Source organism: Lipomyces chichibuensis (assembly GCF_038497645.1).
Source record: "Lipomyces chichibuensis strain CBS 12929 unplaced genomic scaffold V1513scaffold_86, whole genome shotgun sequence".
Taxonomy (NCBI): domain Eukaryota; kingdom Fungi; phylum Ascomycota; class Lipomycetes; order Lipomycetales; family Lipomycetaceae; genus Lipomyces; species Lipomyces chichibuensis.
The window spans coordinates 1-26,029 of record NW_027117538.1 but is presented as its reverse complement, the minus strand read 5'-3'; the positions used below and the strand labels follow the sequence as shown (position 1 = coordinate 26,029).

Genomic DNA, 26,029 nt, shown 5'->3' with positions numbered 1-26,029 from the left:
CCCTGAAACCCTGAACCCTGAAACCCTGAACCCTGAACCCTGAACCCTGAACCCTGAACCCTGAAACCCTGAAACCCTGAAACCCTGAAACCCTGGACATCTATAATGGTCACTCAAATCTGATAAGAGGAATGCTGCCAGTGAATAAGACTAATCCTTCCACCCTCGTGTCTTACCAATCCACTTTACTACGTACACTAGAGTAAGCAAGACTGGGACCTCTATTAAGGGTCCAACTGTTGATGCTAGAGCTTGATCGCTATTAGGACCAAATCCCGCAACGGCAACGGCAATAGCGAGTTCAAAGTTATTGCTTGCAGCTGTAAAACTTTGTGTAGCGCTCAACTTATACCCGAATCCAAGCTTATATGTAACGAGTAAAGTGAGAAAGAATATCGTACCAAAGTATACAATCAGAGGCGCGGCAACTCTGACAACGGAGACGATTTGGTGGACGACCTGGTGACCTTGAGAAGCAAAGAGAACAAGGATAGTGAAGAGAAGTCCAATCAGGGACCATGGACTTGCCCATTTGAGGAACGTCGTATCGTACCACGTTGGACTCGTAACTCTGCGAAGCGTAAAACGTGTCACGATAGCCGCTCCCAATGGTATGCCAAGAAAGACGCCAACACTCTTTGCTACTGTCGTATAAGAAACTGTACTACCATTCCCAGCATGGCTGATAACTTTAATGAAAAAGATGGCAAGTGGGGCATAGAGCACCATTTGAAGAATGGAGTTGATGGCAACGAGAATAGCGCAATATTCATTGTCACCGCCCGCAAGTCCGGTCCATATCAAGACCTGTTACAATCCATCAGTTTTTTGTTTTTCTCTTCTCGAAGACAAAAGTAGCCACGCTTACCATTGCAATGCACCGTGCCAGTCCGACAAGTATTAAACCCTCCCGTAGACCTGACTTGTCTGGTAGAAATGCCCATGACAGGCCCAACTTCGAGGTCGTTAATGAACCGCTCAAACTCCTCAACAGACGGCTACTTACCATAAGGAACGGCGCAATCAACCAATTTACTATTATACTGAAGAGAATTTGTACCCAGACCTCGCGCTGGCGAAAAACACGGTGAAGAGTCTCGTATCTCACTTTGCAGAGAATTGGGTACATCATAACCAGCAGTCCGATAGCTACAAAATAGTTAGCAGCGTTGGAAGTATAGAGAAGTAAAGCTCGGCGGGTATCCTACCGATCGGGATTGAAACGCCAACGAATTGGCCCTTCTGCAAAGCAGGTCCTGTATTCGGCACGAAGTTGCCGAGTATAATGCCAATAACCATGGCCAAGAAGATCCAGGCAGCAAGGAATCGATCCAGTAAACCCAAACTCTTGAAAACTGACTCCTTCTCTGTTGGCGCAGCTGGCTCCCCTCTCTCGAGATCTTCGGATCTGTACTCTTTCTCATGTTGCTCCTTTTGTGCAGGAGATGGGCGATCTGTGACTTCTGTACCGCCAGATTCGGTGCTCGTCGAAACTTCCATGTTCATAGAGTGTGACATAAAGAGTGATTTCTTCCTTCCTTATGTGATGTCGAAAATATTCTTGATCTTTTGCAAACTACGTATTGAGCTGCTGTTATAAATGCCGTTGTCCTCGGATTTTGAAAATCTTAGCCGCAGGGATCGAGGCTGAGCCGGTGGCGCCAACCAATCATTCAGCAGAGGTGACTCCGGTAAACTTTTGAGTGAGAAAGAGCGCGGCAATGGTCGTGACCGTATGAGATTAGGGGAATCAGTCTCACGTGCTGACGTCATAATTTAATTCCCAAAGCGAAGAAAGGGTTTCTAGAAAAAATCTTTGTACTAGGCTTACACATCCGGATACTTACTTTCTTAGACAGATGATACACGTTGCCACAAAGATCTTACTGCGATATTCGCCACCGGACTCTATGTCAGGGTTGCACATACACATAATAGGCTATGACGTTGTGGCTAACGTGATCTTCTGTTGTGCTTTCATTCCTCACTAATCATCACGTCCTTTTTTTAGTAAATACATTTAATAGCCTTGTCCATCGCAATGACAAAATTTTAAGAGCGAGAGAACATGATATATCAATAGCTGAACACCAACGCACCAACGTCGCATGTGGCGGACATTAGTCCTAATTGCTATCTCAGCTCGTTGCCCTTACACATGCGGATCTTTTCAAGACTGGCTGGGATTTCTTCCTTTTGCAGCCTCTTTGGCGGCCGATCTCGAGAGTTCTGCTCTCTCGCGCCTATCCACCATGAGTGCTTACAAAATCGTTTCCATAAAATACTTTGAATTCGTAGTCGCCGAGCATCTGTCAAGATAATGGACTTGACATGACTATGGCTCGACACAATCAGAAACTTGCAGAGGAAACTGCAAGGACTCGAATCTTCGAGGACATCGCAAAATCCCTTCGCGGTGTCGTCGGCATTGTAACGAGTACAATCCCGCAGGCCACAACTTTCTACCCGCTCGAGATCGCACAAGAGACCCCTGAACCAGCGACCAATCTGGGAATGGAGTGGCAGATTGTGGGAATGCGAGAAGTTGGAGGATTCCTAAGGGTAGAATTAAATGTATTTAAAGGGCCCCATCTTCCAGTAAACGGAGAAAAAAAACCTAACGACCACATGGCATATTTACTTCACAATATCAGGACAGCAGCTGTTCCGAATATTAGGTTTTGCGAATAATATCCGGCGAATAATTATTCGCACCATTTTCCTTGCGAATAAAGAATAACGAATGTTATTCGCAGTCTATCCACGGTGCGAATAATTTTGCGGATATATTCGCCGAATATTCGTTGCCCATTCTGACCTGAACCGTAAATGCCACTAGAATGACTTCACGTACAGTGAATCTACTCTAGAAATGACGCATAAATGTAAGTCTTCCTGCCATTGAAAGTGGCGGTTAATATACAGATAATAAATGCATGTAGTGAGCCAAACAACACTGAAAAAAGGGAATTTAGGTGAGAAACCCTGGCACGTGATTTTAGGGCGAATATTCGCCGAATAATCGACTAATTTTATTCGCAGTAGCAGGTCGGGACTTGCGAATAACGAGTACGAATATGGTCCATTTCTGCGAATATTCGTATTCGGAACAGCCCTGACTACTTGGTATCTAAATGAAGGGAGAAAGGAAGACAATGTTAACTCGATTATGCGAACTCGTAAGGCGGTGATTTGGACTGGAGGAGCCCCTTCGCGTAACCCTCGCCCTCAGACCCCCTGAGACAACTGGCCAGTAGGGTTCTTGCGGTGACTCCGGGGCTATCTGAGCACTTGTCGGAGATGTGAATTAGTAGATAAAAGTAATGAGATATGAATTAGTAGATAAAAGTAATTGACCAAACTCTAGCCTGATCATCTCCTCCGGCCCTTTCGACTCGACTTTCTAATTATCTTTGTCTTGTCCGGTTCGTCCATTGCACCAGCTCCAGCCCGCAATACGAATTACCCAAGTTATGTCTCCTACAGAGTCCCCTTGGTACGCAGCTTATCCTGAGGCAAGGACTGTGGCGGCCTCCATTTCCCGCTTGGAGCTTCTTCAATGGTTCCGAGAAGGAAAGAAGGCCGGTAGGGACTTCGTCCTCGTCGATTTGCGCCGGACCGACCACGAAGTATGTACTATCCCGGCATACCAGGACTCGGATTACAGAACGTTCTAACCAACATCACAGGGAGGAACAATCCGCGGCTCCCTAAACCTTCCAGCGCAGAGCCTTCATCCAACAATCTCTGCCCTATACTCCCTCGTCACCGCTGCGAATGCGTCAGAGGTGGTGTGGTACTGCGGTAAGTTATGCGCAGTGGGGCCCTGGGGCCCTAGTTCAAGGCAGCATGCCTTGAGTATGCTAATGCATCACAACAGGTTCATCTCGAGGGCGAGGAACTCGTTCAGCAGGTTGGTTTGCAGACTACGTCAAGGACCAGAATAATTCGACCTTGAAGAGCTTGGTGTTGGAGGGTGGCATCAAGGGATGGGCCACTGCTGGCGAAGAGTACACACAGTTGATGGATGAATATGTGGAGTCAGCTTGGAAGACATAGTCGCATGGGCGATGGACTGGCTGACAGCACCTGACATAACCATTAAGATCCCCGATATTAATTCAATTTCTTCCACTATTCAGATCTGGTGGAAAGCCCTAATCATAAAGTTGATGCCATATTTATGGTAGTAGTGATTCGTTTTTCCATTAAGCAATTTCCATTGACTGGCTGAGCAATATGTCTTTATCGTTTTCCTTCTTAACATTCTCATGTCAGCCTTTGGAGTAGGCTTTCGATTAGCAATTTAGCTTTAACTTCATTGACCGCCAACTGACACCGTAGAAGCTTAAGTATAAAGCCAGGAATTTTTTACCACTAACGATAAATCAAATCAATGAAGGACAGGGATTGATTAGCAATCTGCCCTATAATATGCTACTGACTTCGATGTGATAAGTTATTCACGCACACTATTACGCCGAATTTACTGCACTAACAGTAGTTACCAATCGAGCACAAATTTAGTTTTCTATTCAACAGGTCTCCGCAATTCTAAACCTACAAGTTATTCGACAGAAAAACTGGATTCAACAGCTCACTCTAAGTTGTCCGGTGAAATTTCAAATGCCCTTGACGTTTACACCGTTGATAGTGTCACTCTCAGGCACAGGCCTCGAATTTCCCTCACTAGTCATAGCTACTGTCTTCTCCTTTTGCCGCTGTTCATCAAGCTCCTTTTTCATCATACGCTCAGTACGTTCGCTAAATCGGTCTCCAAAGAGGTCAAAATAAGGCCTCATAATAATTGTGTACTTAACGAATTCCTCCATACAATCCACGAGGCGATCTCTGTTTCCACTGGGTATGAGTCGGCTCCCACCCTCTGCGGCATCGGCTTCGGTGAATTGAGTGTAGGCTTTGGGGATGGAGCTTTGGTTAGGGATAGTGAACATACGCATCCATCGGCCAAGGATCCGAAGAGAGTTGACTGTGTTGAACGATTGAGAACCACCAGAAACTTGGGCGATTGCGAGCGTGCGACCCTGGGTTGGTCGAACGCTGCCGGTGCTAAGCGGAATCCAGTCTATCTGATTTTTAAAGACCGCAGTCTAGTAGGGGTCAGCAACGGGCTACAACGCATAATGAAGACTTCCGTAACCCACAAGATTCCCGTGCTGCTCAGGCGAGACCCAAACATGGCCATCGCTCCATTTGCTCAGAGACCGGAGCTCTTGGACTTTCGGGTGGTTGTGCTGCACGTCGTCCTTGACAGGCAGGCCCGTAGGATTGAAAACGCGTACGTCGCAGCCAAGCCTGAATAATATCCGCGCGGCTTCGAATGCGAGAAGACGCGAGTATGAACTGCGCAATGTCAGTACCAAAGATATACCGGCTGTGTAAGGTTGCAGCGTACAGTTGCTCTAAGCCATCGAGGGTGTTCCAAAAATACGTACCGACTTCTCATACTACCATACAAGACTAAAACCTTTAACCGATTTCCCTCCGTCCTCTTCATATCTTGTCCCACTAGCTTCAGTGCCGTGCTGAGTTCAAGATTGGCAACCCAATCGTTATTGGCAATCTCATCGTCTAGGAGAAACGGTCGATATTCTTTTCGAATGTCTGAATCATCTTCCATAGCAGGAATTGCGAAGGTACGCCCAAGATACGTCGAGTCAGGTACAATCTCAGTAGTCTGACGAGCTGCACTTGCATTGTTCAGGTCACCATTCGACGTGAAGGTGCTTACCATTTGACTTGATGTCATGGTGCTGAATGGCGAATTAAAAGAGATCGAGCACCCGCGGAATGATAGCACTCGCCGAATGATTTTGAACATTAAGCTGATTAGGGTTGAATGCGAGCTTGAGACATAACTATATTACACTACGGAGACGGAGGTGGGCGGTTAATACATAAATGACAAGCAGCGCGTTAACAGGCAATGAGCTTTGTCACTGACCGATTCTGGTTGGATGGCCACATCAGTGGCGACCATCAAACTAGATGAGGTTAAGGGTTTCAGCGCGAAGTCTTCGCGATGATTGGAATTATGTCACTGCCTGCTATCATACTGGAATGTCACCGTTTATCTGCCTATGAAGATCTGTGATATCCAGGTCCAGTTCAACGGAAAAGTCATCGACCTCGCTGACAGAAGAGATCTCACAATCACTATCAGACATGTTGTTATAGAGGGGCATATCCTTGCCAGGGATGACAAATATCGAGCAGCAGAACCCCTACGGAAACCAATCTTGCACCGAGTTATACACTTTGATGCACCCAGTCCCTATTTTTTGCACCCGGTATGTCAATTTGACGTACTCGAAATTTTTAGCGCAGTACCAAGTATGTTAAAGTGATGTCCTTGGTGAGGAGCATACTGAGTTTATCATTCTGCTGGGGTTTGTCACGAAACTGACTCTCAATTTTTGTACTGAGTATGACGAACTTGGAAAAGTTTGACAAGATGCTAAACGATATGGGCCGGGAGTTCATGTTCAGATTGGTGGGCACCATTTCCACTAAGGTGCGATTCATCCGTTCACTGACACCATTTTGCTGAGGCGTATCTGGAACTGTCGTTTCATGTTGAATACCAGACTGACCGAGGAAGGTAGTCATTTCTCGGGACATGTATTCCTCGCCGTTGTCTGATCTGAGAATGGCAATCTTGAAACCTTTGCCAGAGAACCATGGCTTTGTAACGTTGGAACAATGCGAAAACTTCACTTTTCTGAATCATTGGGTAAGTCGTGATGTGCCGTGTATAATCGTCAATAAAGGTAACAAAGGTAACAAAGTATCGCTTTCCGCCAAGGGCTTTGACCTTGGATGGTCCACAGACATCACTGTGAACGATTTGAAAGGCTTTTTAGCTGATTCGGTGGCACTTCCAAAGGTTGGGCAGCCTGCTTACCAGCCAGACAGGCTTGACATTGAACGCTAGATCCCTGAGCCTTTTTGGAGTTGATTTGGACGAGTTAGTGAGTAAACATTCGCTGGATTGACTCCTTGTTTAATAGCGACCAAGGCGGTGATGCCAGAGATCGACTTCGCTATCGGAGAGAGTGACATTTTCTTCTATTCCCTTGAACGCAGATTCATATCTGTGCACTATACCGTTGATTGTGTATAACTGGTTCTCATGACTAAGCTCTGCCAGCTTTATCATTTCATCTTCCGGGGTTCGAAGATAAGTTCTGTCATGACGAAATACGATTTCTGTAGTGTGCTTCTCGTGTAGTGCTTGACGCACCGACAAGAGATTAGTTGCAAAACTGCTCGAGTAGCGGACGTTGCTGAGGTTTCAAAACGTGTGTCTCCCCATTCTGACCTGTCACGTCAATATCCACTTGTCCAAGATGCTGAATTTCGACGGAAGTTCCATCACCGACTAGGATTTCTATATCGGTCGATTATATATCATACATGATTTCCTACATGATTTCCTTGTCGTTGCAATAATGGTGCGACGCTGCCGAGTCAAGGTACCACTTCGACGAGTCGGTTCTTCCGGAATCGGTTTCTTGCTCGTGCACAAGGTATGGACCTCACTTCTCAGGCGCAAGGAACGCTTGTTCGGTCTTAGATCTGATCAGTTCTTGCAACCATTCTGTTCATTCTTTTGAGTCTCAGACAGCTTTTGCTGAGCTCCCTTCTTCGGTAGCCTGCAGTTCTTGGCAAGGTGATCAATTTTGTCACAATTGTAACAACCATCGCTTCGGCTTGTTTCGCTACCATGCTGTTTCGGTTCCACCGGATGTTGTGGACGGTTCCGATTTGGTGAGTTGGCCTTTCCGGCCCCAAAATCTGGCCGAAAGCTTTGTGCCTATTTCGCAGATCGGCACGTCACTGATATCTCCCAAAGATGATATCGCCACGGGGCACTCCGAACGCATGCTGTTAACCATAACAACCTTCCAGAAGTCTTCCGACTCACCTGTAGGTTGAGAAATTGTTTCAACAAGTCACACCACTTCTGAACCCATTTGTCTGGGTTAGCCTCGTTTGAGCACTTCCAGGAGAATAGTCTGTTGACTAGTGCCAACTGTCGTACCAGCGATGGTTGCTGGTATCTGGTCTTCATCCATGCTCTTCCATATATGTTGAGAGTCTTTGGTAAGTAGGAGGCCGGGCTCCTGGTCCCTTAGGGTGATAATAATATCAAGATATGCAATGTTATTTTCTTCGTAACAATTGCATCTTCGAGGATGACTGGGTTATATTCCCCCAACCCACTGACGACATCTCAAACTCCTCGATGTACATGAAGCACCTCCATGTACATAGCCCACTCTAGCAAGAAACTCTATATTCAACATTAGGAGTTTAACGCACAAAATATGTTGACTTTGTAAGCGCGCATAAATTCCGGACCAGTATAGTTTACGAAGTCGAAAGTGACTGTAGTCCTTGTATTGGCAAAGTGAGAATGCACTCATGTTTACCGATTAGCTGTGCTGCTGGAATGACTCGCTAAGAATTACTCGAGAGCTCACACTTCGATGTCACGTACTTGTCGTACCCTTCCTCTTTACTTTCAGCAAACCAGGTGTAGCTCAAGTTCAACTGACTTGTGTATGTCTCACTATTCGTAATGTCACTAATCAAAATTGGTGACATTGTCACTACTTAATGTTGCACAATTTAGTGAATATTAAAAACAGTTGATGTAACACTAGTGGACGTATTTGTAGACCGTTAGCATGCATACTCAGTGATCAATTCATAAACAGTGCGTTCAACATTATAGGCTGAGGGTTTCAAGTCCACACTAATTGGTGAGGATTAGTGAACCCCGAATAAATTTAGTCCTGGAACAGTTATCGACTCACTATTCCGGTTATCAACGTACATTAAGACTGTTGCACTGTGTGCTCAAGCTCTCTGTACGAAATATTCCTAAATCCCAATTGCATTTGTTCTATTAAACGAGGAAAACATTCTATTGCAACCAAGAGTTTTTTTGTTGATGTCTGGTTGGGAATTTTGCAGATTTCAATATGGGAGGCTTGCTCTATTCTCGCTCCCGTAAGGGATACAACTGGTGCGTGCAGATACCCAACCGACAGCCACAACATCAAAGGATCATTTTTTGTCCAAAACACCATTGTGGCCTACATACAAGTCAACGACAACATACATTTTTGTAATGTGTGACCCCCAAAAATGAATGCACGCAACATGTCTTAATGGAAATTTGGCAATTGTCTACCGGCAAGGGCACGACACCCTTTACCGTGCTTCACGTGCGACTTCAATTTTCAACAGGTAATAATCAACGGAGACTGTAGCGAAAACTTGATTTGCCTGTGCCATGTAGCAGCCGCACCCTGAATACGATTCTCAACAGGATTTGGCACATGGAGCAACAGATCGTTTCACGATTCCAAGATATGGGCTCCGAATTTATATTGACCGAGCATGACAAATAACGCCCGCTGATGCCGAAGTGTATTTGCCAGCAAGCGATGAGGTTGGGGGCCAGTTACAGTCGGTATTAGACCTCCACCTATTTCAAGCACAATAGATTTATCAACATTCTGATATGCGTGGAAATCAATCCGACATTCGGCAAGTAATTGACATCATGAACATCAAGTTCACTAAGCCTGAGGCATTTGTAGCCATTCCATGGGAGTGCTTCACTATGCTCAAGAGATCTCAGCAAGGACGGTGAACAATACTTTGCTGTCAACTCTGCACCCATCCGATGGCGTGTGACCCTTCCTAAATCCGCGACGAAGTCTGATATCTAGCTCCATTTGACTGTATCCTTTTCGATTATGATGGACAATCATTGTACATGCCGTAGAGCACGGAATCGAGGTTTCCCCGCTTGAAGCATCAATAGCGGCGGTTTCGAAGATCGAGTGCGAGGAGAACGTTGAATGCTCAGAAGTCGAATCCAAACAATTCTGTGGACATTGCGGACATGCGGTGTCTGCAGCACCTGACGCCGCCAACGGAAAGGAGACTGCAGTAGCTTCGATGGGAACATCCAGGTTCAGAATGGATGAACTTTGAGAAAGTGTGGACGAGCCAATGCCGGACTCAAGAGACAATCCAAGCTTTTCATCATACAACCATTCATTAACCGAATCCGTGAGATTACTGTACAGTTGCGAGTCGGTGGTCTGACCTTGTGAAAAACCTGAGATTATGGAGTCATATGTTACCCCGTACTGCGGTGACTCTGGCATGAGACCGGGAAGCTGATGTGCCGTTGAGTCTTGTCCTTGGATTGCAAGCGAGATTTTCGAAGCAGCAAGTTCGGCATTCATGTACATAGCCTGAAACTGCTCGTCGAGTCCGAGTGATTTCAAGAGCATCCTTAATATTTCGTTTTCGCGCATGAAGACTCCCTCGCTCAGCAAATCCGCAGCATTATTCGGCTGCATTCTCGATGCCTCGAAGTCTTTCACTTTCCGTTCCAGTTCTGCAACATACTCCCGACGGCGTGCTCGACACCTCCGCTGGTTGTCGCGCACTCTTGCGAGATCATCCGCCTTTCATATTATCTCAGCTCACAGCCTTAGAAATATTCTCCGTTGCAACCTACCTTTGATTTTCGATGCCTTGAAGCCATGCCTCCTATCAGAAGATTTCTGAGCTCGTAAGTAATGTCGCCCGAGCAGAGCTCAGTACGTGCTAGTCGGTGTCGGGATCCAGTTGGGCTCGATGGATGTTGCTTTGTCCTTAGGTTCGCGTGACGCACAATGACGTATATGATCACAAGTCACATTTTGTAGCTTGCTTGTGATCGGTCGTGACTCGACCGCGACCTCGTGTCGGCCATGAGCATCCGCGTGTGTAATTGATAATATGAATATCTCGTCTCCCGGTCGTATTATGATATATGCATCTAATTTAAAGAATTATATCTAGGCTTATTTTCCCTTATTCAGATTCGTAACTGCAACCAGACAAAATATCTGTATCCGTATCCGTACCTATCCAGATATTATGTCAGACTTATCCGTATTTCCGTGGAATTAATACGGATAAACAAATCATCACTCACATTTAGACGAACTGCCCAATCCATTCGCTTTGAGGCGTTGGATCGTCTAATGATCATGGTCACTGACTATATTGACCATCAATTGGGCTCTAAAGCCTCTATTTGATCCTATGATTCAATGAGCAGCTATAGGTACACTATTCAGGAGTAAGGCCTGATTTACCCTAGAGCTGCACATGATTATATGAATATTCGTAAGTCGAATATGAATAAATTGACGGTTACATATTATTCGTATAATAAATTTGAATTATTTGTATTCCTAAAGCCTAAATGCTAGCATCCTGATATTTATATATATCTCGCAGCAACATCAGACGCCTCATAGTCTCGGCGCTCAACGAGTTCCTCCGTAAGTCTACGCCTACTATTAAAAGTCTTTTTACAGATCCCAGAGAACGATATAGCTAAATCGCTGCCATTCGTAGATATACATCGCTGTCTGTCCTCCACCAAGAGAAAGCCTGTTCTTCTCATTTGTCACCAATTCATCTGTCATTACAACTTTATCTTCGAAGTACCCTAGTCCATCCCCTGCGCTTATTCCCTTCTAGCGAAGGAGGCCTATGCTGGAGACTAGGCCGCGTACCAAGCGGTTGGGCTGGCCATCTCGGACATGCTTCGTGTAGATAGGGTTCTAGCTCGAGCAACAACAGTGACATATCACTGCCGATTAGCCGTCAGTTGTCTCCAGACTACAGGAGCCTCAACGTACGCATCAAAACAATCACGCGCTTACAGTTACCTCTATGAGCGCGCCAAAATTAAATCAGTGACGTATGAGTGGATGATGACATCTTATTGACATCGTCCCCAAACGAACGACAAATGGCCGGGCAAAGCCTTTCCAGCATCACGAGGATAGCCAGGAGAAGCGGTGAGCGTCTAAAGGTCTACCATTGGGAATGCCCGACTGGACCGGTGGGTACTTGAAAGAGCGGCATCTCGTCCCTAGCCCTGCAGCACATGCCCATTATCGCCGCAGCGAAAGTTGTCGACACCCTCAGGAACCGAACGCGATTACCATGGTCATTTATTATCAGCTCTTCATTGGACTAGCCTTCGAGATTCTGCAGCCCTCTTATTGCACGTCAGTACATGGTCATCGGTTGGGGCAAAACCATAGCGCTTGGGTCACGTCATTACGAGTAGTTACAGTAGACGGAACCTGCAATTGACGCAGACCCCCATGATCATTTGGACGACTAAATAGTAATTGCAGTGAGCTTAAACGAACACATATTACAGATAATTCCTCCGCGACAACAGTATCTCAGATTGACCAGTAACAACAAGAATGGATCTTCAGGTCTGCCGTTAATAACCAATATTGAATTCCCTCAAAGTGTGTTTGACATCCTAAACCTGCAATGAGAGACGAATAAAGCAAAACGCCATTAAGACAGCGCAGCAGTCGTTCGGCTCCAGCATGGCCAGTTCTGGGCTGCAACCCTAGACAACCCGGCCACAAGTAGATCCTACCGGGGTTTACTTTGCGGCTCAGATCAGATGCGGCTCCATCATCCTTCGATGACGGCATCAGAGACAAACGGTGACATATCGATGACATCTCACCCGAGGAACCACCCAGGCGAGATGAGGCTACCACTCTGGAATCCAGGATATAAATTCACAGGTCTTCGTCAAGTTCCCGGTAATCAACAGCGAGATTTATTTGATTGGTCAGAGTGAAAAACATGGATTCGTCTGAGACGTACGGTAACGTACAAGACCACTACGCAGGGATTGCCCGTCGCACAGCTGTCGAAGATCACACAGGGGACTATCAAGAGAAAGTCGCCACCGCGTTTGGATACAAGCTGGAAGACCTTTGGTCCTTACCCGGAAGTGCGAATCTAGGGGTCGGTTGCGGAAATCCTCTCGCGATCGCGAATGTGCAGAAGGTATGTGTCTTACCAACCATGCATCCAGTCGAAGGGAAGGTTGACCATACCAAATAGGGTGAGACAGTCATCGACTTGGGCTGCGGCGGTGGCATCGATGTCTTGCTTGCTGCGAATAAGGTCGGCCCTGAAGGAAAAGCTGTGGGCGTTGATATGACCACGGTAGGTTATTGAGTTGCACCTAGTCAGTGGTATGCCTGGGACTCACGCTCGCTCGACAGGATATGCTGGACCTTGCTCGCCGAAATGCGGAAAAAGCTGGAGCCTCCAATGTATCTTTCGTTGAGGCTCCCATTACATCTATTCCGTTGGCTTCCTCTGCAGCAGATTGCATCATCAGTAACTGTGTACTCAACCTGGTACTCCAAGTCGACAAGCCTATAGTGTTTCGCGAAATGTTCCGACTCCTTAAGCCAGGAGGGAGGATTGCCATCACCGATATTCTCGCAAGGAAGCCGTTCCCAAACGAAATCAGGAAGAATCTCTCACTCTATGTTGGATGCATCGCCGGAGCTAGTGAAGTTCGTGACTATGAGCGGTTCCTCAGAGATGCTGGATTTGAAGGCAAGCTCACTGACATTCTTCGTCGAGTACCCAAGCTGATGACAATCTTCAGCTGTATTGATTTTGAAGACGACCAGAGATCTAAATGTCTATAGGGAAGCGTTCCAGGCCGAACAGTCGGACAAGAGCGGTGGATCGCGATCACAGGCCCCTGCCTGTTCATGCTGCAGTACCGGTTCATGCTGCAGTGCGCAGACGGGTGAATCGCAGGGGTGGGCGCAGTCTATTCCGAATCTCGACTTCAATGAATGGGCAGGTGAGCAACATACTTGCAAGCTTATAGTAACAATAGATCGCTAACCACGCATGTAATATGTTGAAGGTTCCTTCCAAGTGTATGCCATCAAGCCTAACTGAACCTGGCACGTCTCATGGACGAGCTATGACGGCTAAATCTGCGACAGTCGGTTGTGCACTTTGACGGCTTGCGATCTTAGTCTTTGTCATAGTTGGTGTTTTGTAGTGCCAGTGTAGTTTCTAATAAATAAATCAATATTTCTCCTCTTGATGTTCATTACAGTTATCTAGGCGGGCTCGTAAATTATATGTTTCAGCAGCAGAAAAGCCAGCATGCATGTTGAGCAGTTCGTAAACAGCAACGGCCAGGGATGAAGCACGTGGTGGAGGCTGCCCCAGTATTCACATTAGTTAGGGGCATTGACGACAGCCAAGTGGTTCACTGTGACAGGTTGCTGACAATTTTTCGGTTCCGAAGTGCCTAACAAACGGCTATATACGGCGTTGTATTGTATGCAATAAACGTGCTCCATTTGGGCACGGAATAACCCTGTCGTGTTGTGGGCGTTGGGCGGGTGTCTTCACCTAGCAGTTTGTCCCCCTTATGGGAGAGCATTGAATAACAATCAAACTTCTATACTCAAGTCATTAGTTAAGCTTCTAAAAGCATTAGTGACCATCAATTTTCTATATTAGTGATCAAGATTAAACCCCCAACCGGACATCACCAAAAATTCTTAGTTAGCAAGTTTTCGTACAGACAGTATAATACACTTTGTGTGATCCTTGACGTACTTTTTGATAACCGGGATAATGAGACAGTGGTTTTTCCGGGAGTTCCGGGACGCTCACTACATTTAAGTTGTGGACCACCAGTTAATTGGAAAGTCTCAAGACCTACGATGCTTGCTAGCCCTAATTCGCGTAGCCCCGACAGCTTTGGCGTGTCCAGCGTACTGGTCCAAGAACGCGACCAAGGCTTGTCGTAGACCCTGCGCATTTAGGGCGGTGTGCAATCTAGCCGACAGTGCTGTTCTGTGCTCGATGATCTTCCTTAGACGTTCTGCCCCAAACCTTCCCCGGTAGCCTGAGAAAAGGTACTGCTGGTACCCCTCGACGATCGGATTCGTGTGATCCTGTACAGGGCAGCAGTCAGTAGTCTATCAATTGTTAGCAATTTGCAAATCCTACAATCCTGATGGCTTCACTTTTCGAATGGCCCGATATATATCAGGTAACAAAGAAACAATTTCTCGAGCCTGGCCGGGACTAGATGTACAATAAACCGTTCGACGCCGGTTAGAGACGTCGTCTTGTTATACAAACCAAGGAATATAAGACCCCTGGAATGTCAATATACGTTCCGTGGGCTGTGAACTGAATTTACGTGCTTCCATGTATTCACTTCAGTCATTCGCGCTGGTGACCCATATGTAACATGTATGAGGACGAAAAGCACCCGGAGGAAGTGCGTATGAGATATGTCCGCGTTTGTCGTGCCAAGACCTCGTCTGCGTTGATAAACCGGGACCGCAGACTAGGGGTGCTAACCATTTTGTCCCACAGATATTGCTGCGGCAAGTTGTTCGAGAGTTCTGACAAGAAGCTATATCCAGGCCGATTTATGCCGATTTATGCTGTACGCGTCTCTCAGGTCCCTGGCAAAATGTGCGGGCATCTGCAGTCCGAGACAGAGTTCACCAATTGACTCTTCGTACTGCTCCTGGATAAAGTCTTTGAGAGCATTCATGGTCAGAATTGATCCATTTTGTAGCCTGAGCGCGGAGAAGTCATCCGTTGCCCACGTGATCGTAGGAACAGTGTGCTTTCGCCCGAACTTATTGCATGCCACGTGGACCTGTACGCAGTACGAAAACGACGTCGACTTCCTCGGGACCAGAAACTTCTGGCACTCCTCGTCAATGTCGTTCCTGCTTTATGTTAAATCAAACAAAAGATAACTTGAGATTGGCACATACTCGTCAATAATCGAGGGCTCGGCGGACTTAGCTACCCTGTAAAGCATTGTGCTCCGAAGTGCATACCGCATGGCTGCTGTAATATGGGTAATCTGCAGATAGCTTAGAAACGAGCCGTTTGGCCGCAATGACAGTAAGTTAATGCCGCGGGGGGACAAGGTACTGTGAAGTTTCACTTTCGCCAGATGGTAGAAGGCGGTGCACTACTTCAAACTGCTGGCGCAACACGGTCGGTCCTGGGCTGGACCGACGTGTCCTGACTCAGCGCTCAGCATCTGGACCCTTCCAACCAGATCATGAACAGCGGCCGTCTGGTCTGCAGTGAGCTCGAGGCGGCGATGAAGAGTACCTATATCCATGACCGCTAGCCACGCAATCCAGAGCACCTTTGCCCAGATCGTCGCATAATTTTCCAAAGTTGCGCGTTCCTGCACCTCGTAGAAAAAGTCCCTGCGTTCAATTAGTGTCATAATCCCGATCGATCCATTTACATGCTTCTACGACTCTCCGACCATGACTTTTCCCAGCATAGGTTGGAAGCCAGCTTTATTTTTTGCACGTGACTCGTCTAACATCCGCAAGCAGAGGACCCTGAGAACTTCGAATGACTGATCTTCTGTCTTATGTAAAAGATTCCCCAGGTCACTCAAATCTACGATATCTAGCAGTGTATAGCCTTGAAACTTTATACCAAACTGATTGAGGTCTTTCCTCTCCGTTATGGTACTGTTATGGCCGGGTACCATGTGGACATCGTCGGGAATCCCAAACACAGGCAGAGGAGTGGAGTCGCTCGTCACTGTGGGCCTCACTTCAACGTAGCGGAGTTGTGACTGAAGTTTCGAACGCCCATAGAACGCTCGAACGTGAACTGGGTGATGGTCGACAGTTTGTCCTTTTGTAGTGCGTCCGCAACCCTTTTTTAGTAGTCACACAAACGTGAGTGAGCATCTGCTCACAGAGTTGGCACTTAAAGCCGTCTTGGACAGGAATACCGTGGAGCGGCGCAGACCCTGAACGAAAAGCTGGTGGACTAAATAGCTGAATGCCTTGGGTCCCATCATCCGACTCATCAAGCTGATCCTCAATCGCGTCATCCCAGATGATGACTAAATGTGGTCTGAGACGATGCATCCTTAGAACCCGCAATACAGCGTTAGCGTTCGGTGACTTCGAGCCCATGCACGCTCGTTAAGTGTTCAATGACCACGGCCCTATCGACAACAAAGTGACAGAGATCGCAAATGGCTACCTTGCAGATGTATTCGTAACTGAACCCGATGTCATCAAGCGTGCGTGGTTCTATAATGGTTAGCTTGTCTAGTTCCCAACAAAAGGACGTTATACTGTAGGAATTCAGACTTTCGAGATTAAGTGCCGTTGTCACTGTTTCCTGCTCTGGGATTCCGTCTGCCTGATTATTCTGAATTGGCTCACGTTCAGACAGACGTTCTTCCCGAGCCCTGTCCCTGTGCCGGTCCATGTGACATCTCAGGCTCCTGACAGATGCTGCCTTGGCCTTACAGGTGGGGCAAGCGTACATGTCATCGTCAGTCATCGCTAACGGATAGGCCACTCCGCTGAATTCGAAAGTCGCAGCCCTGCGATGCTTGCTGGACGAGTGCTTGTTGAGCTTGGCTTTGGTATCGAATGGTGCGTGGTCGCACTCGAGACATTGAAAAACACTGCTCTCGGAATACATATCGACTTATAGATTCGGTGTAGTTAATGGTGTTGTCAAGTATTTGACGCGCTCCTGTTGTCGTTAACTTAGAGCCGCACGACGCCTCTGAACTGGGACGCGCTCGGACCATGGCGTTATTAGGTACTTGTCGCTCCTGCTGTCATTGCCTCCAGCCGCACAAACGCATCGGAAGTGTTGAGAATTCTTTAGAACCTCGCTTTCCACTCATTTCCCGACTGCTCCTCGGTCATCGATCAACGTTATGAATCATTATCAGGTGTTGACTGCATTATAGCAGAGATAGCCTTGCATTTCCTTTTCGGAATTTTAGCGGTGAATGTCGTATGGCGGATCAAGGATGTGTGTGCTGATTCGAATTCTCGTCGTTACAAATTTATGCATACCTATCGTTGCTGGTTGCGATCGATACCTGTTTGATGTAATTTTGGCGTACTGCACGAGAAATATAATATGCAGAGCGGCCGATCAAACCAATCTGCGCCTGCACAGCGTCTTCTTAGTCTCGTGCGGTTATTGTATGCTGTTGGGCACACAATTGAAATTGCCATAAGTACTCGTGGTTATATGTCTAACTTGATATTTCAATTGCTAATCTAGTACAGGGTTAGGAGCTATACGGTCTCACACGACAAAGGCTTTTTCGGATAGGATCTACTTGTCGGTTAGGTTATTCTATTTTGCTGCTAACACCTTAGATCTTAGGTTGCATCTGCGCAAACATTGGTGTTTTGTTTGGCGTTTCGCAGTCGATCCGCATTCGCTTCGTTATTAGCAACTTGGTAGGTGCCCGTTCCAAAAAATTATGTTCTGATTCTGTCTACTTATTATTTTGCCTTTAGCGGCATTGTGACGCAGACTGTGAACGCCGGCCTCAGGTATTATCTGCTGCAATCTGTGATATTGCAATAGTATTTCACCTGCAGTTACTGTCTAGTGCGACCACTTGTGCTTTAGAATGTATGCTTTTCTTTTGGTTAACCTGCTGTGAGTGCTTCAGCATCTGATGTCATGGTACTGTGTCATTCTATACCCCGTCTGTCTGCTGTTAAGCTTGTTTGGTGTATAGGATGCAGGGGCGAAGGTAATGGTTTACTGGTAATTAATAGTGCGCACGGGTTGTATGATTAATGGTCTTCTGCACGTTACCGATTCTGAGGTTGGCATGAATGAGAGGGTGGCTATGCGCTGTGTCATTCATATCAGGTGTATATAGCAGCTAAGGTATGTGAGAATGGATATATGACTAAATGGATCGTGGAAGGGAGGCTGAGAGTCTTGGTCTCGATGTCGACCAGTCTCACGGACATTTCAGGTCTATATATACATGAACACCTCGATCATCTCTCTAACCGAGATGACGACATCCTCCTCAGGTCTCCGCGCTAGCTAACGCTACCGGCGAATGTACTCTACTACATTCGCCTAACTAAAGACTAGCTCAACACGAGATCAACGCTCGTGATTCTCACGTAGTGGGGTCGAAGTGATGAGTGGTCTGATCTCACTAACCTGAGACAATGATCGACCACTGTCCAGTGCCCAGAAAAGCGGGCTGCCTCTATCTAAGACAGAAACCCACCATACTGGAAGTGGAGATCAACCGATCTCCTGCACACCTGTCAGGAACTGCATGACGTCACGTCAGGAACGCAATGGCGTCGTGACGTCAGGCTGTTCTGACAACAACCGATCCCCGACACTGACAGGCTAACGTCAGAACTCCCCCGCCCGCCCAGCCCGAACGGACTTGCTCCGGTTCGGCTATCTCAGAACACAGTAGACGCAAGGTCAGAGCTCATGACCTTGCAAAGTGAGGTACTAGACACGGCAAGACGCCGAACTAGATCGGAACAGGAAAAGTGAAGATTGGCCAGAACCCCACTACCCCAACTCAAGGAATGATGTGCGTCCAAACACTGGAAGTGAAGACTGACCTACTCCCGAGAATACTGATCTCTCAAAAGGTATTCAATACATGTAATTTATAAATTAGATTTGCAGCGTAAATATAACCCAATGTATGATGCATAGAAACTTAGGATGAGTCTACGTGCGTCACTTTGACTTACTCAGTGTATCATTTTGATTAACTCAGTGCTGTTGTACCAAGTGCGTCATTCTGGTTTCTTAACTATGGAGAAATTTTTGAAGTGACTTACTTGGTACGGTACGATTTGCGCAAAACTGACTTACTATGTACGTCAGATTCATGCACTCCGTAAGTCAGAATGATGCACCAAGTCCACTTTTCACCGTGCACTGAGTACATCACAGTGATGAACACAGTGCTAAATCTGTTTTTGTAAGACCGGTTACTTTTGGCGTTCAAGTAACCCAATAACGCGATGGCAGCGATTATCACAACATCGTCGTCTTCCACATTTTCATAACTGGGACTTAGATATCTGTGGTAAGGCATGCTGAGTCGTATATGAACGACAGAACGAGCAGAAAGGCTGAGAGGACGACGAATAAACGAATGGGCTACAAACGGTTGACGCGACTTGCCGCAAGAGCATTCGAAGACGCGGTGTCACGTGGTTGTGGAATAGTCAGATTTAAGCTTTTGCGGTTTGGTTTTTGGAGTTATGCGTGTTTGGCGAGAGGCAAAGGGGCTGGGCCCTGCCACAAAATCGCGCCAAAATATCTACGGAAGTCAATAACTTACTATCTTCACTATTTCGGCTATAGCCTCGATGGATCTGAAGTGCGCTTAGCTAAGAAATTCTGTTTTGGTTTTCTACGTACGTGCTCCCAACCGCCAGAGTGCGTCGCTTAGCGCCGTTGTTGTTTTCACCTCTAATATTCTCCATGCACAGGGTGCCGCATTTTCAACAAGCATTAATTGGCCTAGCTTGCCCCCATGATAAGTAAGGGAACCCGCCTGAAGACGACTATGGACCGAAATGGGCACGGCGAGTGATTGCGCCTCAGAATCGCGGTTTTGTTAATTGGACAAGCATTATGGAGCGCCGTGAAATCGACCTTATGACCGAGATGATATCTATCTATCTGCAGTTGATGTGGCCCTGTAATTATTCGCTCTCGCTCGATTAGTTAGGGTGGGTTTGCCTATGCTATCATGTGGCCCATATAGAACGATCCCATTGGTCGAGTGAACATGTGTAGTAAATGATCCTGACATCGGATAACGGTTTAGCATACCCAAGGATCGCTGTGTCAAACTCCAAGATTTTCTGACATTTATTGGGCTTAGCCTATGTCGTTTTGGCCGATGCAGATCTAACAAAAGCCTATTGTTATCCGCTCTTTCGGTTAACGAACGCCACACTCAAAACGACCCCTGGGCAACCCAATCAACGAGCTAACTATGTTTATCTCCTCCGGCCCCTTGACACAAAATGAAATCATCGGCGAAAATCAAATAAACGGGGTTAAGGGACGAACTTCAGAAAAAAACTCAAATATCCCTCAAGCTTGAACCCTGGAGCCTATTTCCACATTTGTTCTGCCGCCACATGACTGAGAATATAGCTGTGATTGGATTAGTTGCGATTCTTCAATCTTACTTTGAAAGCAGACCAATTGTTTCCAGTTATTACCATCCCGTGCAGCACGCAACGGCCTGACGGCCAATTTGACGGTGGTACTGACGATAGACTGTATTGGGTGTAGAGACGCTGGCTTCCAGCAAACTTGCCCGGATATCCAGTCTGGGCAAATCGCTTTAAAAGGGCATGCTGACCCTCATCCTGTCTTCTGTTGCCTGCTTCAAGTTGTGCTCAATCATTTAAGGTGAGTGAAGAGGCGACTGCACGCTGATAATGTGCTAGTTAACATAATCACAGATGGTCTCATTCGCTGTCGTTATTGCCCTCGCTGCAACCGTCGCAGCTCAGACTCCTATCACTTTCTCGACAATCAGACCCTCTTATACCGAGATAGAGGCCACTGCAGCTACCGCACCTGTTGGAGAATTGACTAGTAACGTTAATGGTCATGCGTTTAACAGATTTATCCAGATATGGTATGGAGCTTGTTCATTTCCTTGGCTCGAATTAATCTAATGGGTATACTAGGCTGGAGAACCAAAACTATGATGTAAGATTTTCGCTGGATTCCTTCCCGGTTTGTATCCCACTTTTTCCAGCTAATCCGATGGATAGACAGCGGCTGTCGATCCCAGTTTTGAAGAGCTTGCCAAACAGGGCATTACTCTGACAAACTACTGGGCCCTAACCCATCCTTCTGAGCCCAACTATGTTGCTGCTGTCGGTGGTGACTATTTTGGTATTGACAGTGACAATTTTGAGCGCGTTCCCGCCAATGTTTCTACTGTCGTTGACTTACTCGAGACAAAGCACATCTCTTGGGCGGAATACCAGGAAGATATGCCATATGCTGGATTTGAAGGTTACAATTTCTCGAACCAGCAGACTTTCGCCAGTGATTATGTACGGAAACACAAGTAAGTCGTCTTCGTTCTCATTCAGGGATGAATGCTAACCAGACAAAAGTCCTTTGGTGATCTACGACTCCATTGCCAATAACAAGGAGCGTCTCTCCAATATCAAGAACTTCACTTCTTTCTATTACGATTTGCAAAATGGCCTGCTTCCTCAATGGGTATATATTGTCATGATCTTGTCTTTGATGTGGTTGTGCCACTAATGCACTTTAAAGTCGTTTATCACGCCGAATATGACTAACGACGGTCATGACACTAATATGACCGTCGGTGGAAAATGGTCACTTGATTTCCTCACACCTTTACTGTCTAACAGCTATTTCATGAAGAACACCCTTATATTGTTGACATTTGACGAAAACGGGACCAAATCTATTGGCAATAAGGTATCTTTGTCGATCTAGTTCTTATTGGCTCTACTGACATTGCGATCAGGTTTTCAGTATCTTACTCGGCGATGCCGTTCCTACCCATTATAAAGGGACTTCCGATAATACATTCTACACCCATTACTCCTGTATCTCGAGTGTATCTCACAATTGGGGCCTCCCCACTCTCGGCCGGAACGATTATGGCTCTAATGTCTTCCAATTCGTCGCTGAAGCAACTGGCTACCGCAATAAAGCAGTTGATACAACTGGCTTCTATGCCAACAGCTCCATTCCTGGATATCTGAGCTCCAAGCAGTGGGCCCCACTTCCAGTCCCAATCACAAGTGGAAACGTCTTGCAATCCGTGAAGCAGACTTGGGGCAAATTTGGCGGACACTCTCCGTATAATGCTAGTTCTCCTTTGCCGTATGATTCATTCTATGCCTATTGAACCCGTTCTTTCGGGCCCAGGCTCAAAGTTGAAGGGCGAACACTAAAAGAATAAAAAATGAGTGAATAATGTTTCGGCAGTCTAAATTTACTTGGCAGATATATAATGTCCGCCGGTATCATTTTGTTTGTTAACGGCTTAGGCCGTGAAAATTTTGTTTGTGCTGAGCGATGTTCGCTGAAATGCGCGAGAGGAAAGTGTCGACATTGTCGACAAATACCTTGGCCGAATCCATAAAGAATACTTAGTAGCTGATCTGGAAGTGATATTTTTGATTTTGTGATGATGCACCACCGATTGTGACGGGGGCTTTCTTTATTCATTTATACAACATTTAACTCCTCTATCTCCTATCTTATGTCCTTCGTCCTATCTTATATCCTATCTTATTTCCTATCTAGCAAAACACTCTCTATGCAACACTTCCCCGTGTTTGCTAGATCTTCTGCTGACCTGAAAAAAACTCTCTATGCAACACTTCCCCGTGTTTGCTAAATCTTCTGCTGACCTGACAAACAACCTCCAACATGCTTCCCCGTGTTTGCAGGCTCACGAAGGAAGCGACTGAATACCGATCTGTTGAACGAAGCGGTGGTGTTTGTCCACTGGTAGCGATTTAGTGAGGATGTCTGCAATCATCCTCTCGGTAGGAGTATATTGCACGATAATTTTCTTGTCCAGAATGTTGTCGCGGACAAAGTGATAACGGACGTCAATATGCTTGGCCCGGCTGTGTTGTGTGGGATCCTTCGCTAAACCCACGCATCCCTGATTATCTTCGTAAATAAGGAACGGAGAGGACGAAGGGTGACCGAGCTCTGCAAGGAGCATCTGAAGCCATAGTGCTTCTTTGACGGCTTCACTGAGAGCCATATATTCGGCTTCTGTAGTAGATAGAGCAACCGACTTTTGCTTTAAAGATCGCCATGAAACTGCCGCTCCTGCAAGTAAAAAAAGTAGCCACTTGTGGATCTGCGGGTCGCTTTATCGCCTGCTCAGTCAGCATCACTATATTCTTCTGTCTTGACTGAACCTGATCGACGATAAAGGACGCCATGACGAATAGTCTTCTTAAGATAACGTAGGATGCCCTTAGCAGCCGTGGTGTGCTTTTCTGCTGGTTGGTTGATAAACTGACTAAGCTTGCCTAGGGCAGCTGCGAGGTCAGGAACGCAATGGAGATCGTGACGTCACGCCGTGATAAGCCGCATCCCATTCGGTTCCGACATCCCCGCTCGTCGTCTTGCTTCCCGCTCGTTGGTCTTGCCGCCGCTCGTTCGCTTTGGCCCCCCGGCCGTTAAGCCTAGTTCCCCTCTCGTTCGCTGCTCTTGATTGGTTCGTTTGTTTGTTTCGTTCCGTTTGGTCGAGTTGGTTCATTTGTTCTACTTGTACACGAGAAGGTAGCGGCTCGACAGTTATAAAAAGAGGCTCGTTGTCAAGTCAAGCAAGAAGTCTTGTATTCTGGAATATATCTAGTCTTGATAATTTCCTAGTCCAGTCCAGTCCAGTCCAGTCTAGTCCAGTCCAGTCCAGTCTAGTCCCGTTACATTACTTCTTGCTTCCTTACAATGTCAACGTCAGTTTGGGACACCCAATATGAGATCCGCCAAGAGAGCGGACCCAGAAACCCTGAACCTTGCTTTGGTAGAGGTGACAGCCGCTAGCCTAGCCTTCAAAAGAAACAACGACAGATATAACCATCATTTATGCCTATGGCATAGCCTGCGAGCCATTCATCAATATATCACAGGAAAAATGAGATGCAAGGGCTTTGATTCCATCGATAATACTAGGAATTCTACCCGGTTGACAGCTTTGCCTCAGTACCTGCATTTTCTGTCGGTGGAGTCTGGCTGGATCCTGTCGAATGGCCAGTCGAAGCAATGTACCCAGGACCAAGCGCGAAATAAAGCGGCATTTACTAAGACATACTTTCTTGCCAACCCCTTTTTTTTTTTGACAGCGAAGGCACGCCGGCGCTGGAAGGACTGCAGTATCAGACCTATGAAGAAATTCATAGCAGCTCAATCAAAGAATGCTGGAATATTGATCAGCCAAAAATTTTTAGGTATTTTTGGAATAACTGGTACCGGCTGGACTTCAAACATGTTGGGTCGCGATGGGAAAGTGCGTCACCCTGTGGCCGACCAGACTCCAATGCTACGATACAATTTCCCGAACTACAATGCGATTGCTCGAGAATCCTAAGAAGGATTATGCGTCATGATTCGTTCAGCCCAGGCTTGATGTCCTGGCTTATATTATCTGTACTGGGTTAGTTCGTTCTCGTACTCAGTTGTGTTTACAAGTAGAGGCAGGGCGCGAGAGACCCAGCGCGTACAAAGACTTATGCATTTATGGAGAAAATGTGCTGAATCCATTAATCAGAACCTGGAACCCTGGATTCACGCAAAATTGGGAGAGGCATTCAGTATTAAGTCAAGTTGGAAGGCTACGCAGAGCCCACATAGGGAACCCTCACAAAACTCAGAACATTCTTGCGAAGCCGTCTCGGAATTTCATCCAGTTCCTTCAGAAGTGTTGTCCAACCTTATCCAGCCCTAGCCCTGTGAGAGTTAGATGGCGACCTTGAATTCAGATTCGACGGCACGGAGGAGGCCAGGCTACGGAATTTTTTCACGTAGAAACTTTTACTGAAGCCCTGAGTTGGATAGTGAGTGACAATTTCTTAGACATGTGTTGACTCGCGCCAGTGTCTAAGAGCCAGAAGTTCTTTTTAGGAGATATAGAAACAGACGAGTAGGCAGCAAAGGACATTCCATTATTGTAAGCACTAGTTACATTGACATCATCAAGTTCTTCATCACTCCAGATAAGTTCTTCGTCAGAATCGTTGGAGAGCCTGGTTTTTGTGGGAGTGTTTCCCAACGTTGCTGACTGCTTTGTCATGACTGAGTCAGATGTCCCAACAACTTGTGACGAAGTTGGGTCAGTCATTTTAGAGTGGGACGAAACTTTCCTCGTCCGGGACCTCATAGAGAATATTCTAAGGGCCTGATTCTTTTTTTTAATGGCCCTCGCATTTATTTTTTTAAATGGGAGCTCCATTTAGGGTCAGGGTTTTCCTTGTTTTATATGGGAGCTCCATTTAGCAGGGGGGCCATTTTTTCGTTCTAATGGAGGTCCCATTTTAGCTCCATTTATATTTTAATGGAGACCCGATTTGAATCTTCACGTGACCCTCTCAGTCACGAAAATTACGCGTTAAAAAGAAAATAAATTTGGGCGACCTACAAGCGCGTAACGCGACGGGGCGACGCCATTAATTTATAAAGGCTTTACACGCTAATTTTCTCCCTCTGATTTCTCTTTCGTATCAATATTTGATATTTTGAA

The 26,029-nt window shown here is 46.4% G+C and overlaps 10 protein-coding genes across 10 annotated transcripts; 5 read left to right on the top strand and 5 right to left on the bottom strand.

The window, feature by feature from the left end:
* Positions 1-71: 71 nt before the first annotated feature.
* On the bottom strand, positions 72-1,682 carry V1513DRAFT_454984 (sodium bile acid symporter family-domain-containing protein). The gene is made up of 4 exons (XM_066899443.1): positions 1,209-1,682; positions 1,007-1,149; positions 869-955; positions 72-807 (listed from the first exon to the last, which is right to left on the bottom strand). The coding sequence occupies exons 1-4, from the start codon at positions 1,516-1,518 to the stop codon at positions 151-153; spliced, it is 1,197 nt and encodes a 398-aa protein (XP_066750442.1). The 5' UTR covers positions 1,519-1,682; the 3' UTR covers positions 72-150.
* A 1,643-nt stretch (positions 1,683-3,325) lies between these two features.
* V1513DRAFT_406901 (Rhodanese-like domain-containing protein) lies at positions 3,326-4,290 on the top strand. Its single transcript, XM_066895641.1, has 3 exons — positions 3,326-3,629; positions 3,690-3,804; positions 3,881-4,290. The coding sequence occupies exons 1-3, from the start codon at positions 3,474-3,476 to the stop codon at positions 4,057-4,059; spliced, it is 450 nt and encodes a 149-aa protein (XP_066750441.1). The 5' UTR covers positions 3,326-3,473; the 3' UTR covers positions 4,060-4,290.
* A 332-nt stretch (positions 4,291-4,622) lies between these two features.
* Positions 4,623-5,755, bottom strand: V1513DRAFT_386418 (flavoprotein-like protein; the record flags this gene model as incomplete). The annotated part of the gene is made up of 3 exons (XM_066895254.1): positions 4,623-5,111; positions 5,166-5,364; positions 5,457-5,755. 3 exons carry the CDS (start codon positions 5,753-5,755, stop codon positions 4,623-4,625), a joined length of 987 nt encoding a protein of 328 aa, XP_066750440.1.
* A 3,907-nt stretch (positions 5,756-9,662) lies between these two features.
* Positions 9,663-10,597, bottom strand: V1513DRAFT_428324 (uncharacterized protein; the record flags this gene model as incomplete). Its single annotated transcript, XM_066896275.1, has 2 exons — positions 9,663-10,517; positions 10,571-10,597. 2 exons carry the CDS (start codon positions 10,595-10,597, stop codon positions 9,663-9,665), a joined length of 882 nt encoding a protein of 293 aa, XP_066750439.1.
* Positions 10,598-12,729: 2,132 nt separating this feature from the next.
* Positions 12,730-13,857, top strand: V1513DRAFT_386409 (S-adenosyl-L-methionine-dependent methyltransferase; the record flags this gene model as incomplete). Its single annotated transcript, XM_066895253.1, has 5 exons — positions 12,730-12,936; positions 12,994-13,098; positions 13,158-13,526; positions 13,570-13,756; positions 13,823-13,857. The coding sequence occupies 5 exons, from the start codon at positions 12,730-12,732 to the stop codon at positions 13,855-13,857; spliced, it is 903 nt and encodes a 300-aa protein (XP_066750438.1).
* Positions 13,858-15,343: 1,486 nt separating this feature from the next.
* V1513DRAFT_428322 (uncharacterized protein) lies at positions 15,344-15,763 on the bottom strand (the record flags this gene model as incomplete). The annotated part of the gene is made up of 2 exons (XM_066896274.1): positions 15,344-15,668; positions 15,717-15,763. The coding sequence occupies 2 exons, from the start codon at positions 15,761-15,763 to the stop codon at positions 15,344-15,346; spliced, it is 372 nt and encodes a 123-aa protein (XP_066750437.1).
* A 450-nt stretch (positions 15,764-16,213) lies between these two features.
* V1513DRAFT_461190 (uncharacterized protein) lies at positions 16,214-17,418 on the bottom strand (the record flags this gene model as incomplete). Its single annotated transcript, XM_066899886.1, has 4 exons — positions 16,214-16,575; positions 16,604-16,903; positions 16,950-17,031; positions 17,104-17,418. The coding sequence occupies 4 exons, from the start codon at positions 17,416-17,418 to the stop codon at positions 16,214-16,216; spliced, it is 1,059 nt and encodes a 352-aa protein (XP_066750436.1).
* A 169-nt stretch (positions 17,419-17,587) lies between these two features.
* On the top strand, positions 17,588-18,665 carry V1513DRAFT_454961 (uncharacterized protein). Its single transcript, XM_066899442.1, has one exon. It carries the CDS (start codon positions 17,738-17,740, stop codon positions 17,969-17,971), a length of 234 nt encoding a protein of 77 aa, XP_066750435.1. The 5' UTR covers positions 17,588-17,737; the 3' UTR covers positions 17,972-18,665.
* Positions 18,666-20,881: 2,216 nt separating this feature from the next.
* Positions 20,882-22,947, top strand: V1513DRAFT_322311 (phosphoesterase family-domain-containing protein). Its single transcript, XM_066894685.1, has 7 exons — positions 20,882-21,177; positions 21,231-21,409; positions 21,462-21,483; positions 21,549-21,850; positions 21,900-22,008; positions 22,066-22,236; positions 22,286-22,947. Exons 2-7 carry the CDS (start codon positions 21,231-21,233, stop codon positions 22,670-22,672), a joined length of 1,170 nt encoding a protein of 389 aa, XP_066750434.1. The 5' UTR covers positions 20,882-21,177; the 3' UTR covers positions 22,673-22,947.
* Positions 22,948-24,110: 1,163 nt separating this feature from the next.
* V1513DRAFT_454954 (uncharacterized protein) lies at positions 24,111-25,121 on the top strand. The gene has a single exon (XM_066899441.1). The coding sequence runs from the start codon at positions 24,269-24,271 to the stop codon at positions 24,878-24,880; it is 612 nt and encodes a 203-aa protein (XP_066750433.1). The 5' UTR covers positions 24,111-24,268; the 3' UTR covers positions 24,881-25,121.
* The last annotated feature ends 908 nt before the right edge of the window (positions 25,122-26,029 follow it).

Excerpts from the sequence above, each read along its gene's own strand:
- V1513DRAFT_454954 (XM_066899441.1), top strand. The coding sequence starts at position 24,269 with ATGAGATCCGCCAAGAGAGCGGACCCAGAAACCCTGAACCTTGCTTTG.
- V1513DRAFT_322311 (XM_066894685.1), top strand. The coding sequence starts at position 21,231 with ATGGTCTCATTCGCTGTCGTTATTGCCCTCGCTGCAACCGTCGCAGCT. Across the intron at positions 21,410-21,461 it reads AACAGATTTATCCAGATATG|GCTGGAGAACCAAAACTATG; the intron begins GTATGGAGCTTG and ends TGGGTATACTAG. Across the intron at positions 22,237-22,285 it reads CCAAATCTATTGGCAATAAG|GTTTTCAGTATCTTACTCGG; the intron begins GTATCTTTGTCG and ends CATTGCGATCAG.
- V1513DRAFT_454961 (XM_066899442.1), top strand. The coding sequence starts at position 17,738 with ATGTCGTATGGCGGATCAAGGATGTGTGTGCTGATTCGAATTCTCGTC.
- V1513DRAFT_454984 (XM_066899443.1), bottom strand. The coding sequence starts at position 1,518 with ATGTCACACTCTATGAACATGGAAGTTTCGACGAGCACCGAATCTGGC. Across the intron at positions 956-1,006 it reads TGATTGCGCCGTTCCTTATG|TTGGGCCTGTCATGGGCATT; the intron begins GTAAGTAGCCGT and ends ACGACCTCGAAG. Across the intron at positions 808-868 it reads TGGCACGGTGCATTGCAATG|GTCTTGATATGGACCGGACT; the intron begins GTAAGCGTGGCT and ends GGATTGTAACAG.
- V1513DRAFT_406901 (XM_066895641.1), top strand. The coding sequence starts at position 3,474 with ATGTCTCCTACAGAGTCCCCTTGGTACGCAGCTTATCCTGAGGCAAGG. Across the intron at positions 3,630-3,689 it reads TGCGCCGGACCGACCACGAA|GGAGGAACAATCCGCGGCTC; the intron begins GTATGTACTATC and ends CCAACATCACAG. Across the intron at positions 3,805-3,880 it reads AGAGGTGGTGTGGTACTGCG|GTTCATCTCGAGGGCGAGGA; the intron begins GTAAGTTATGCG and ends GCATCACAACAG.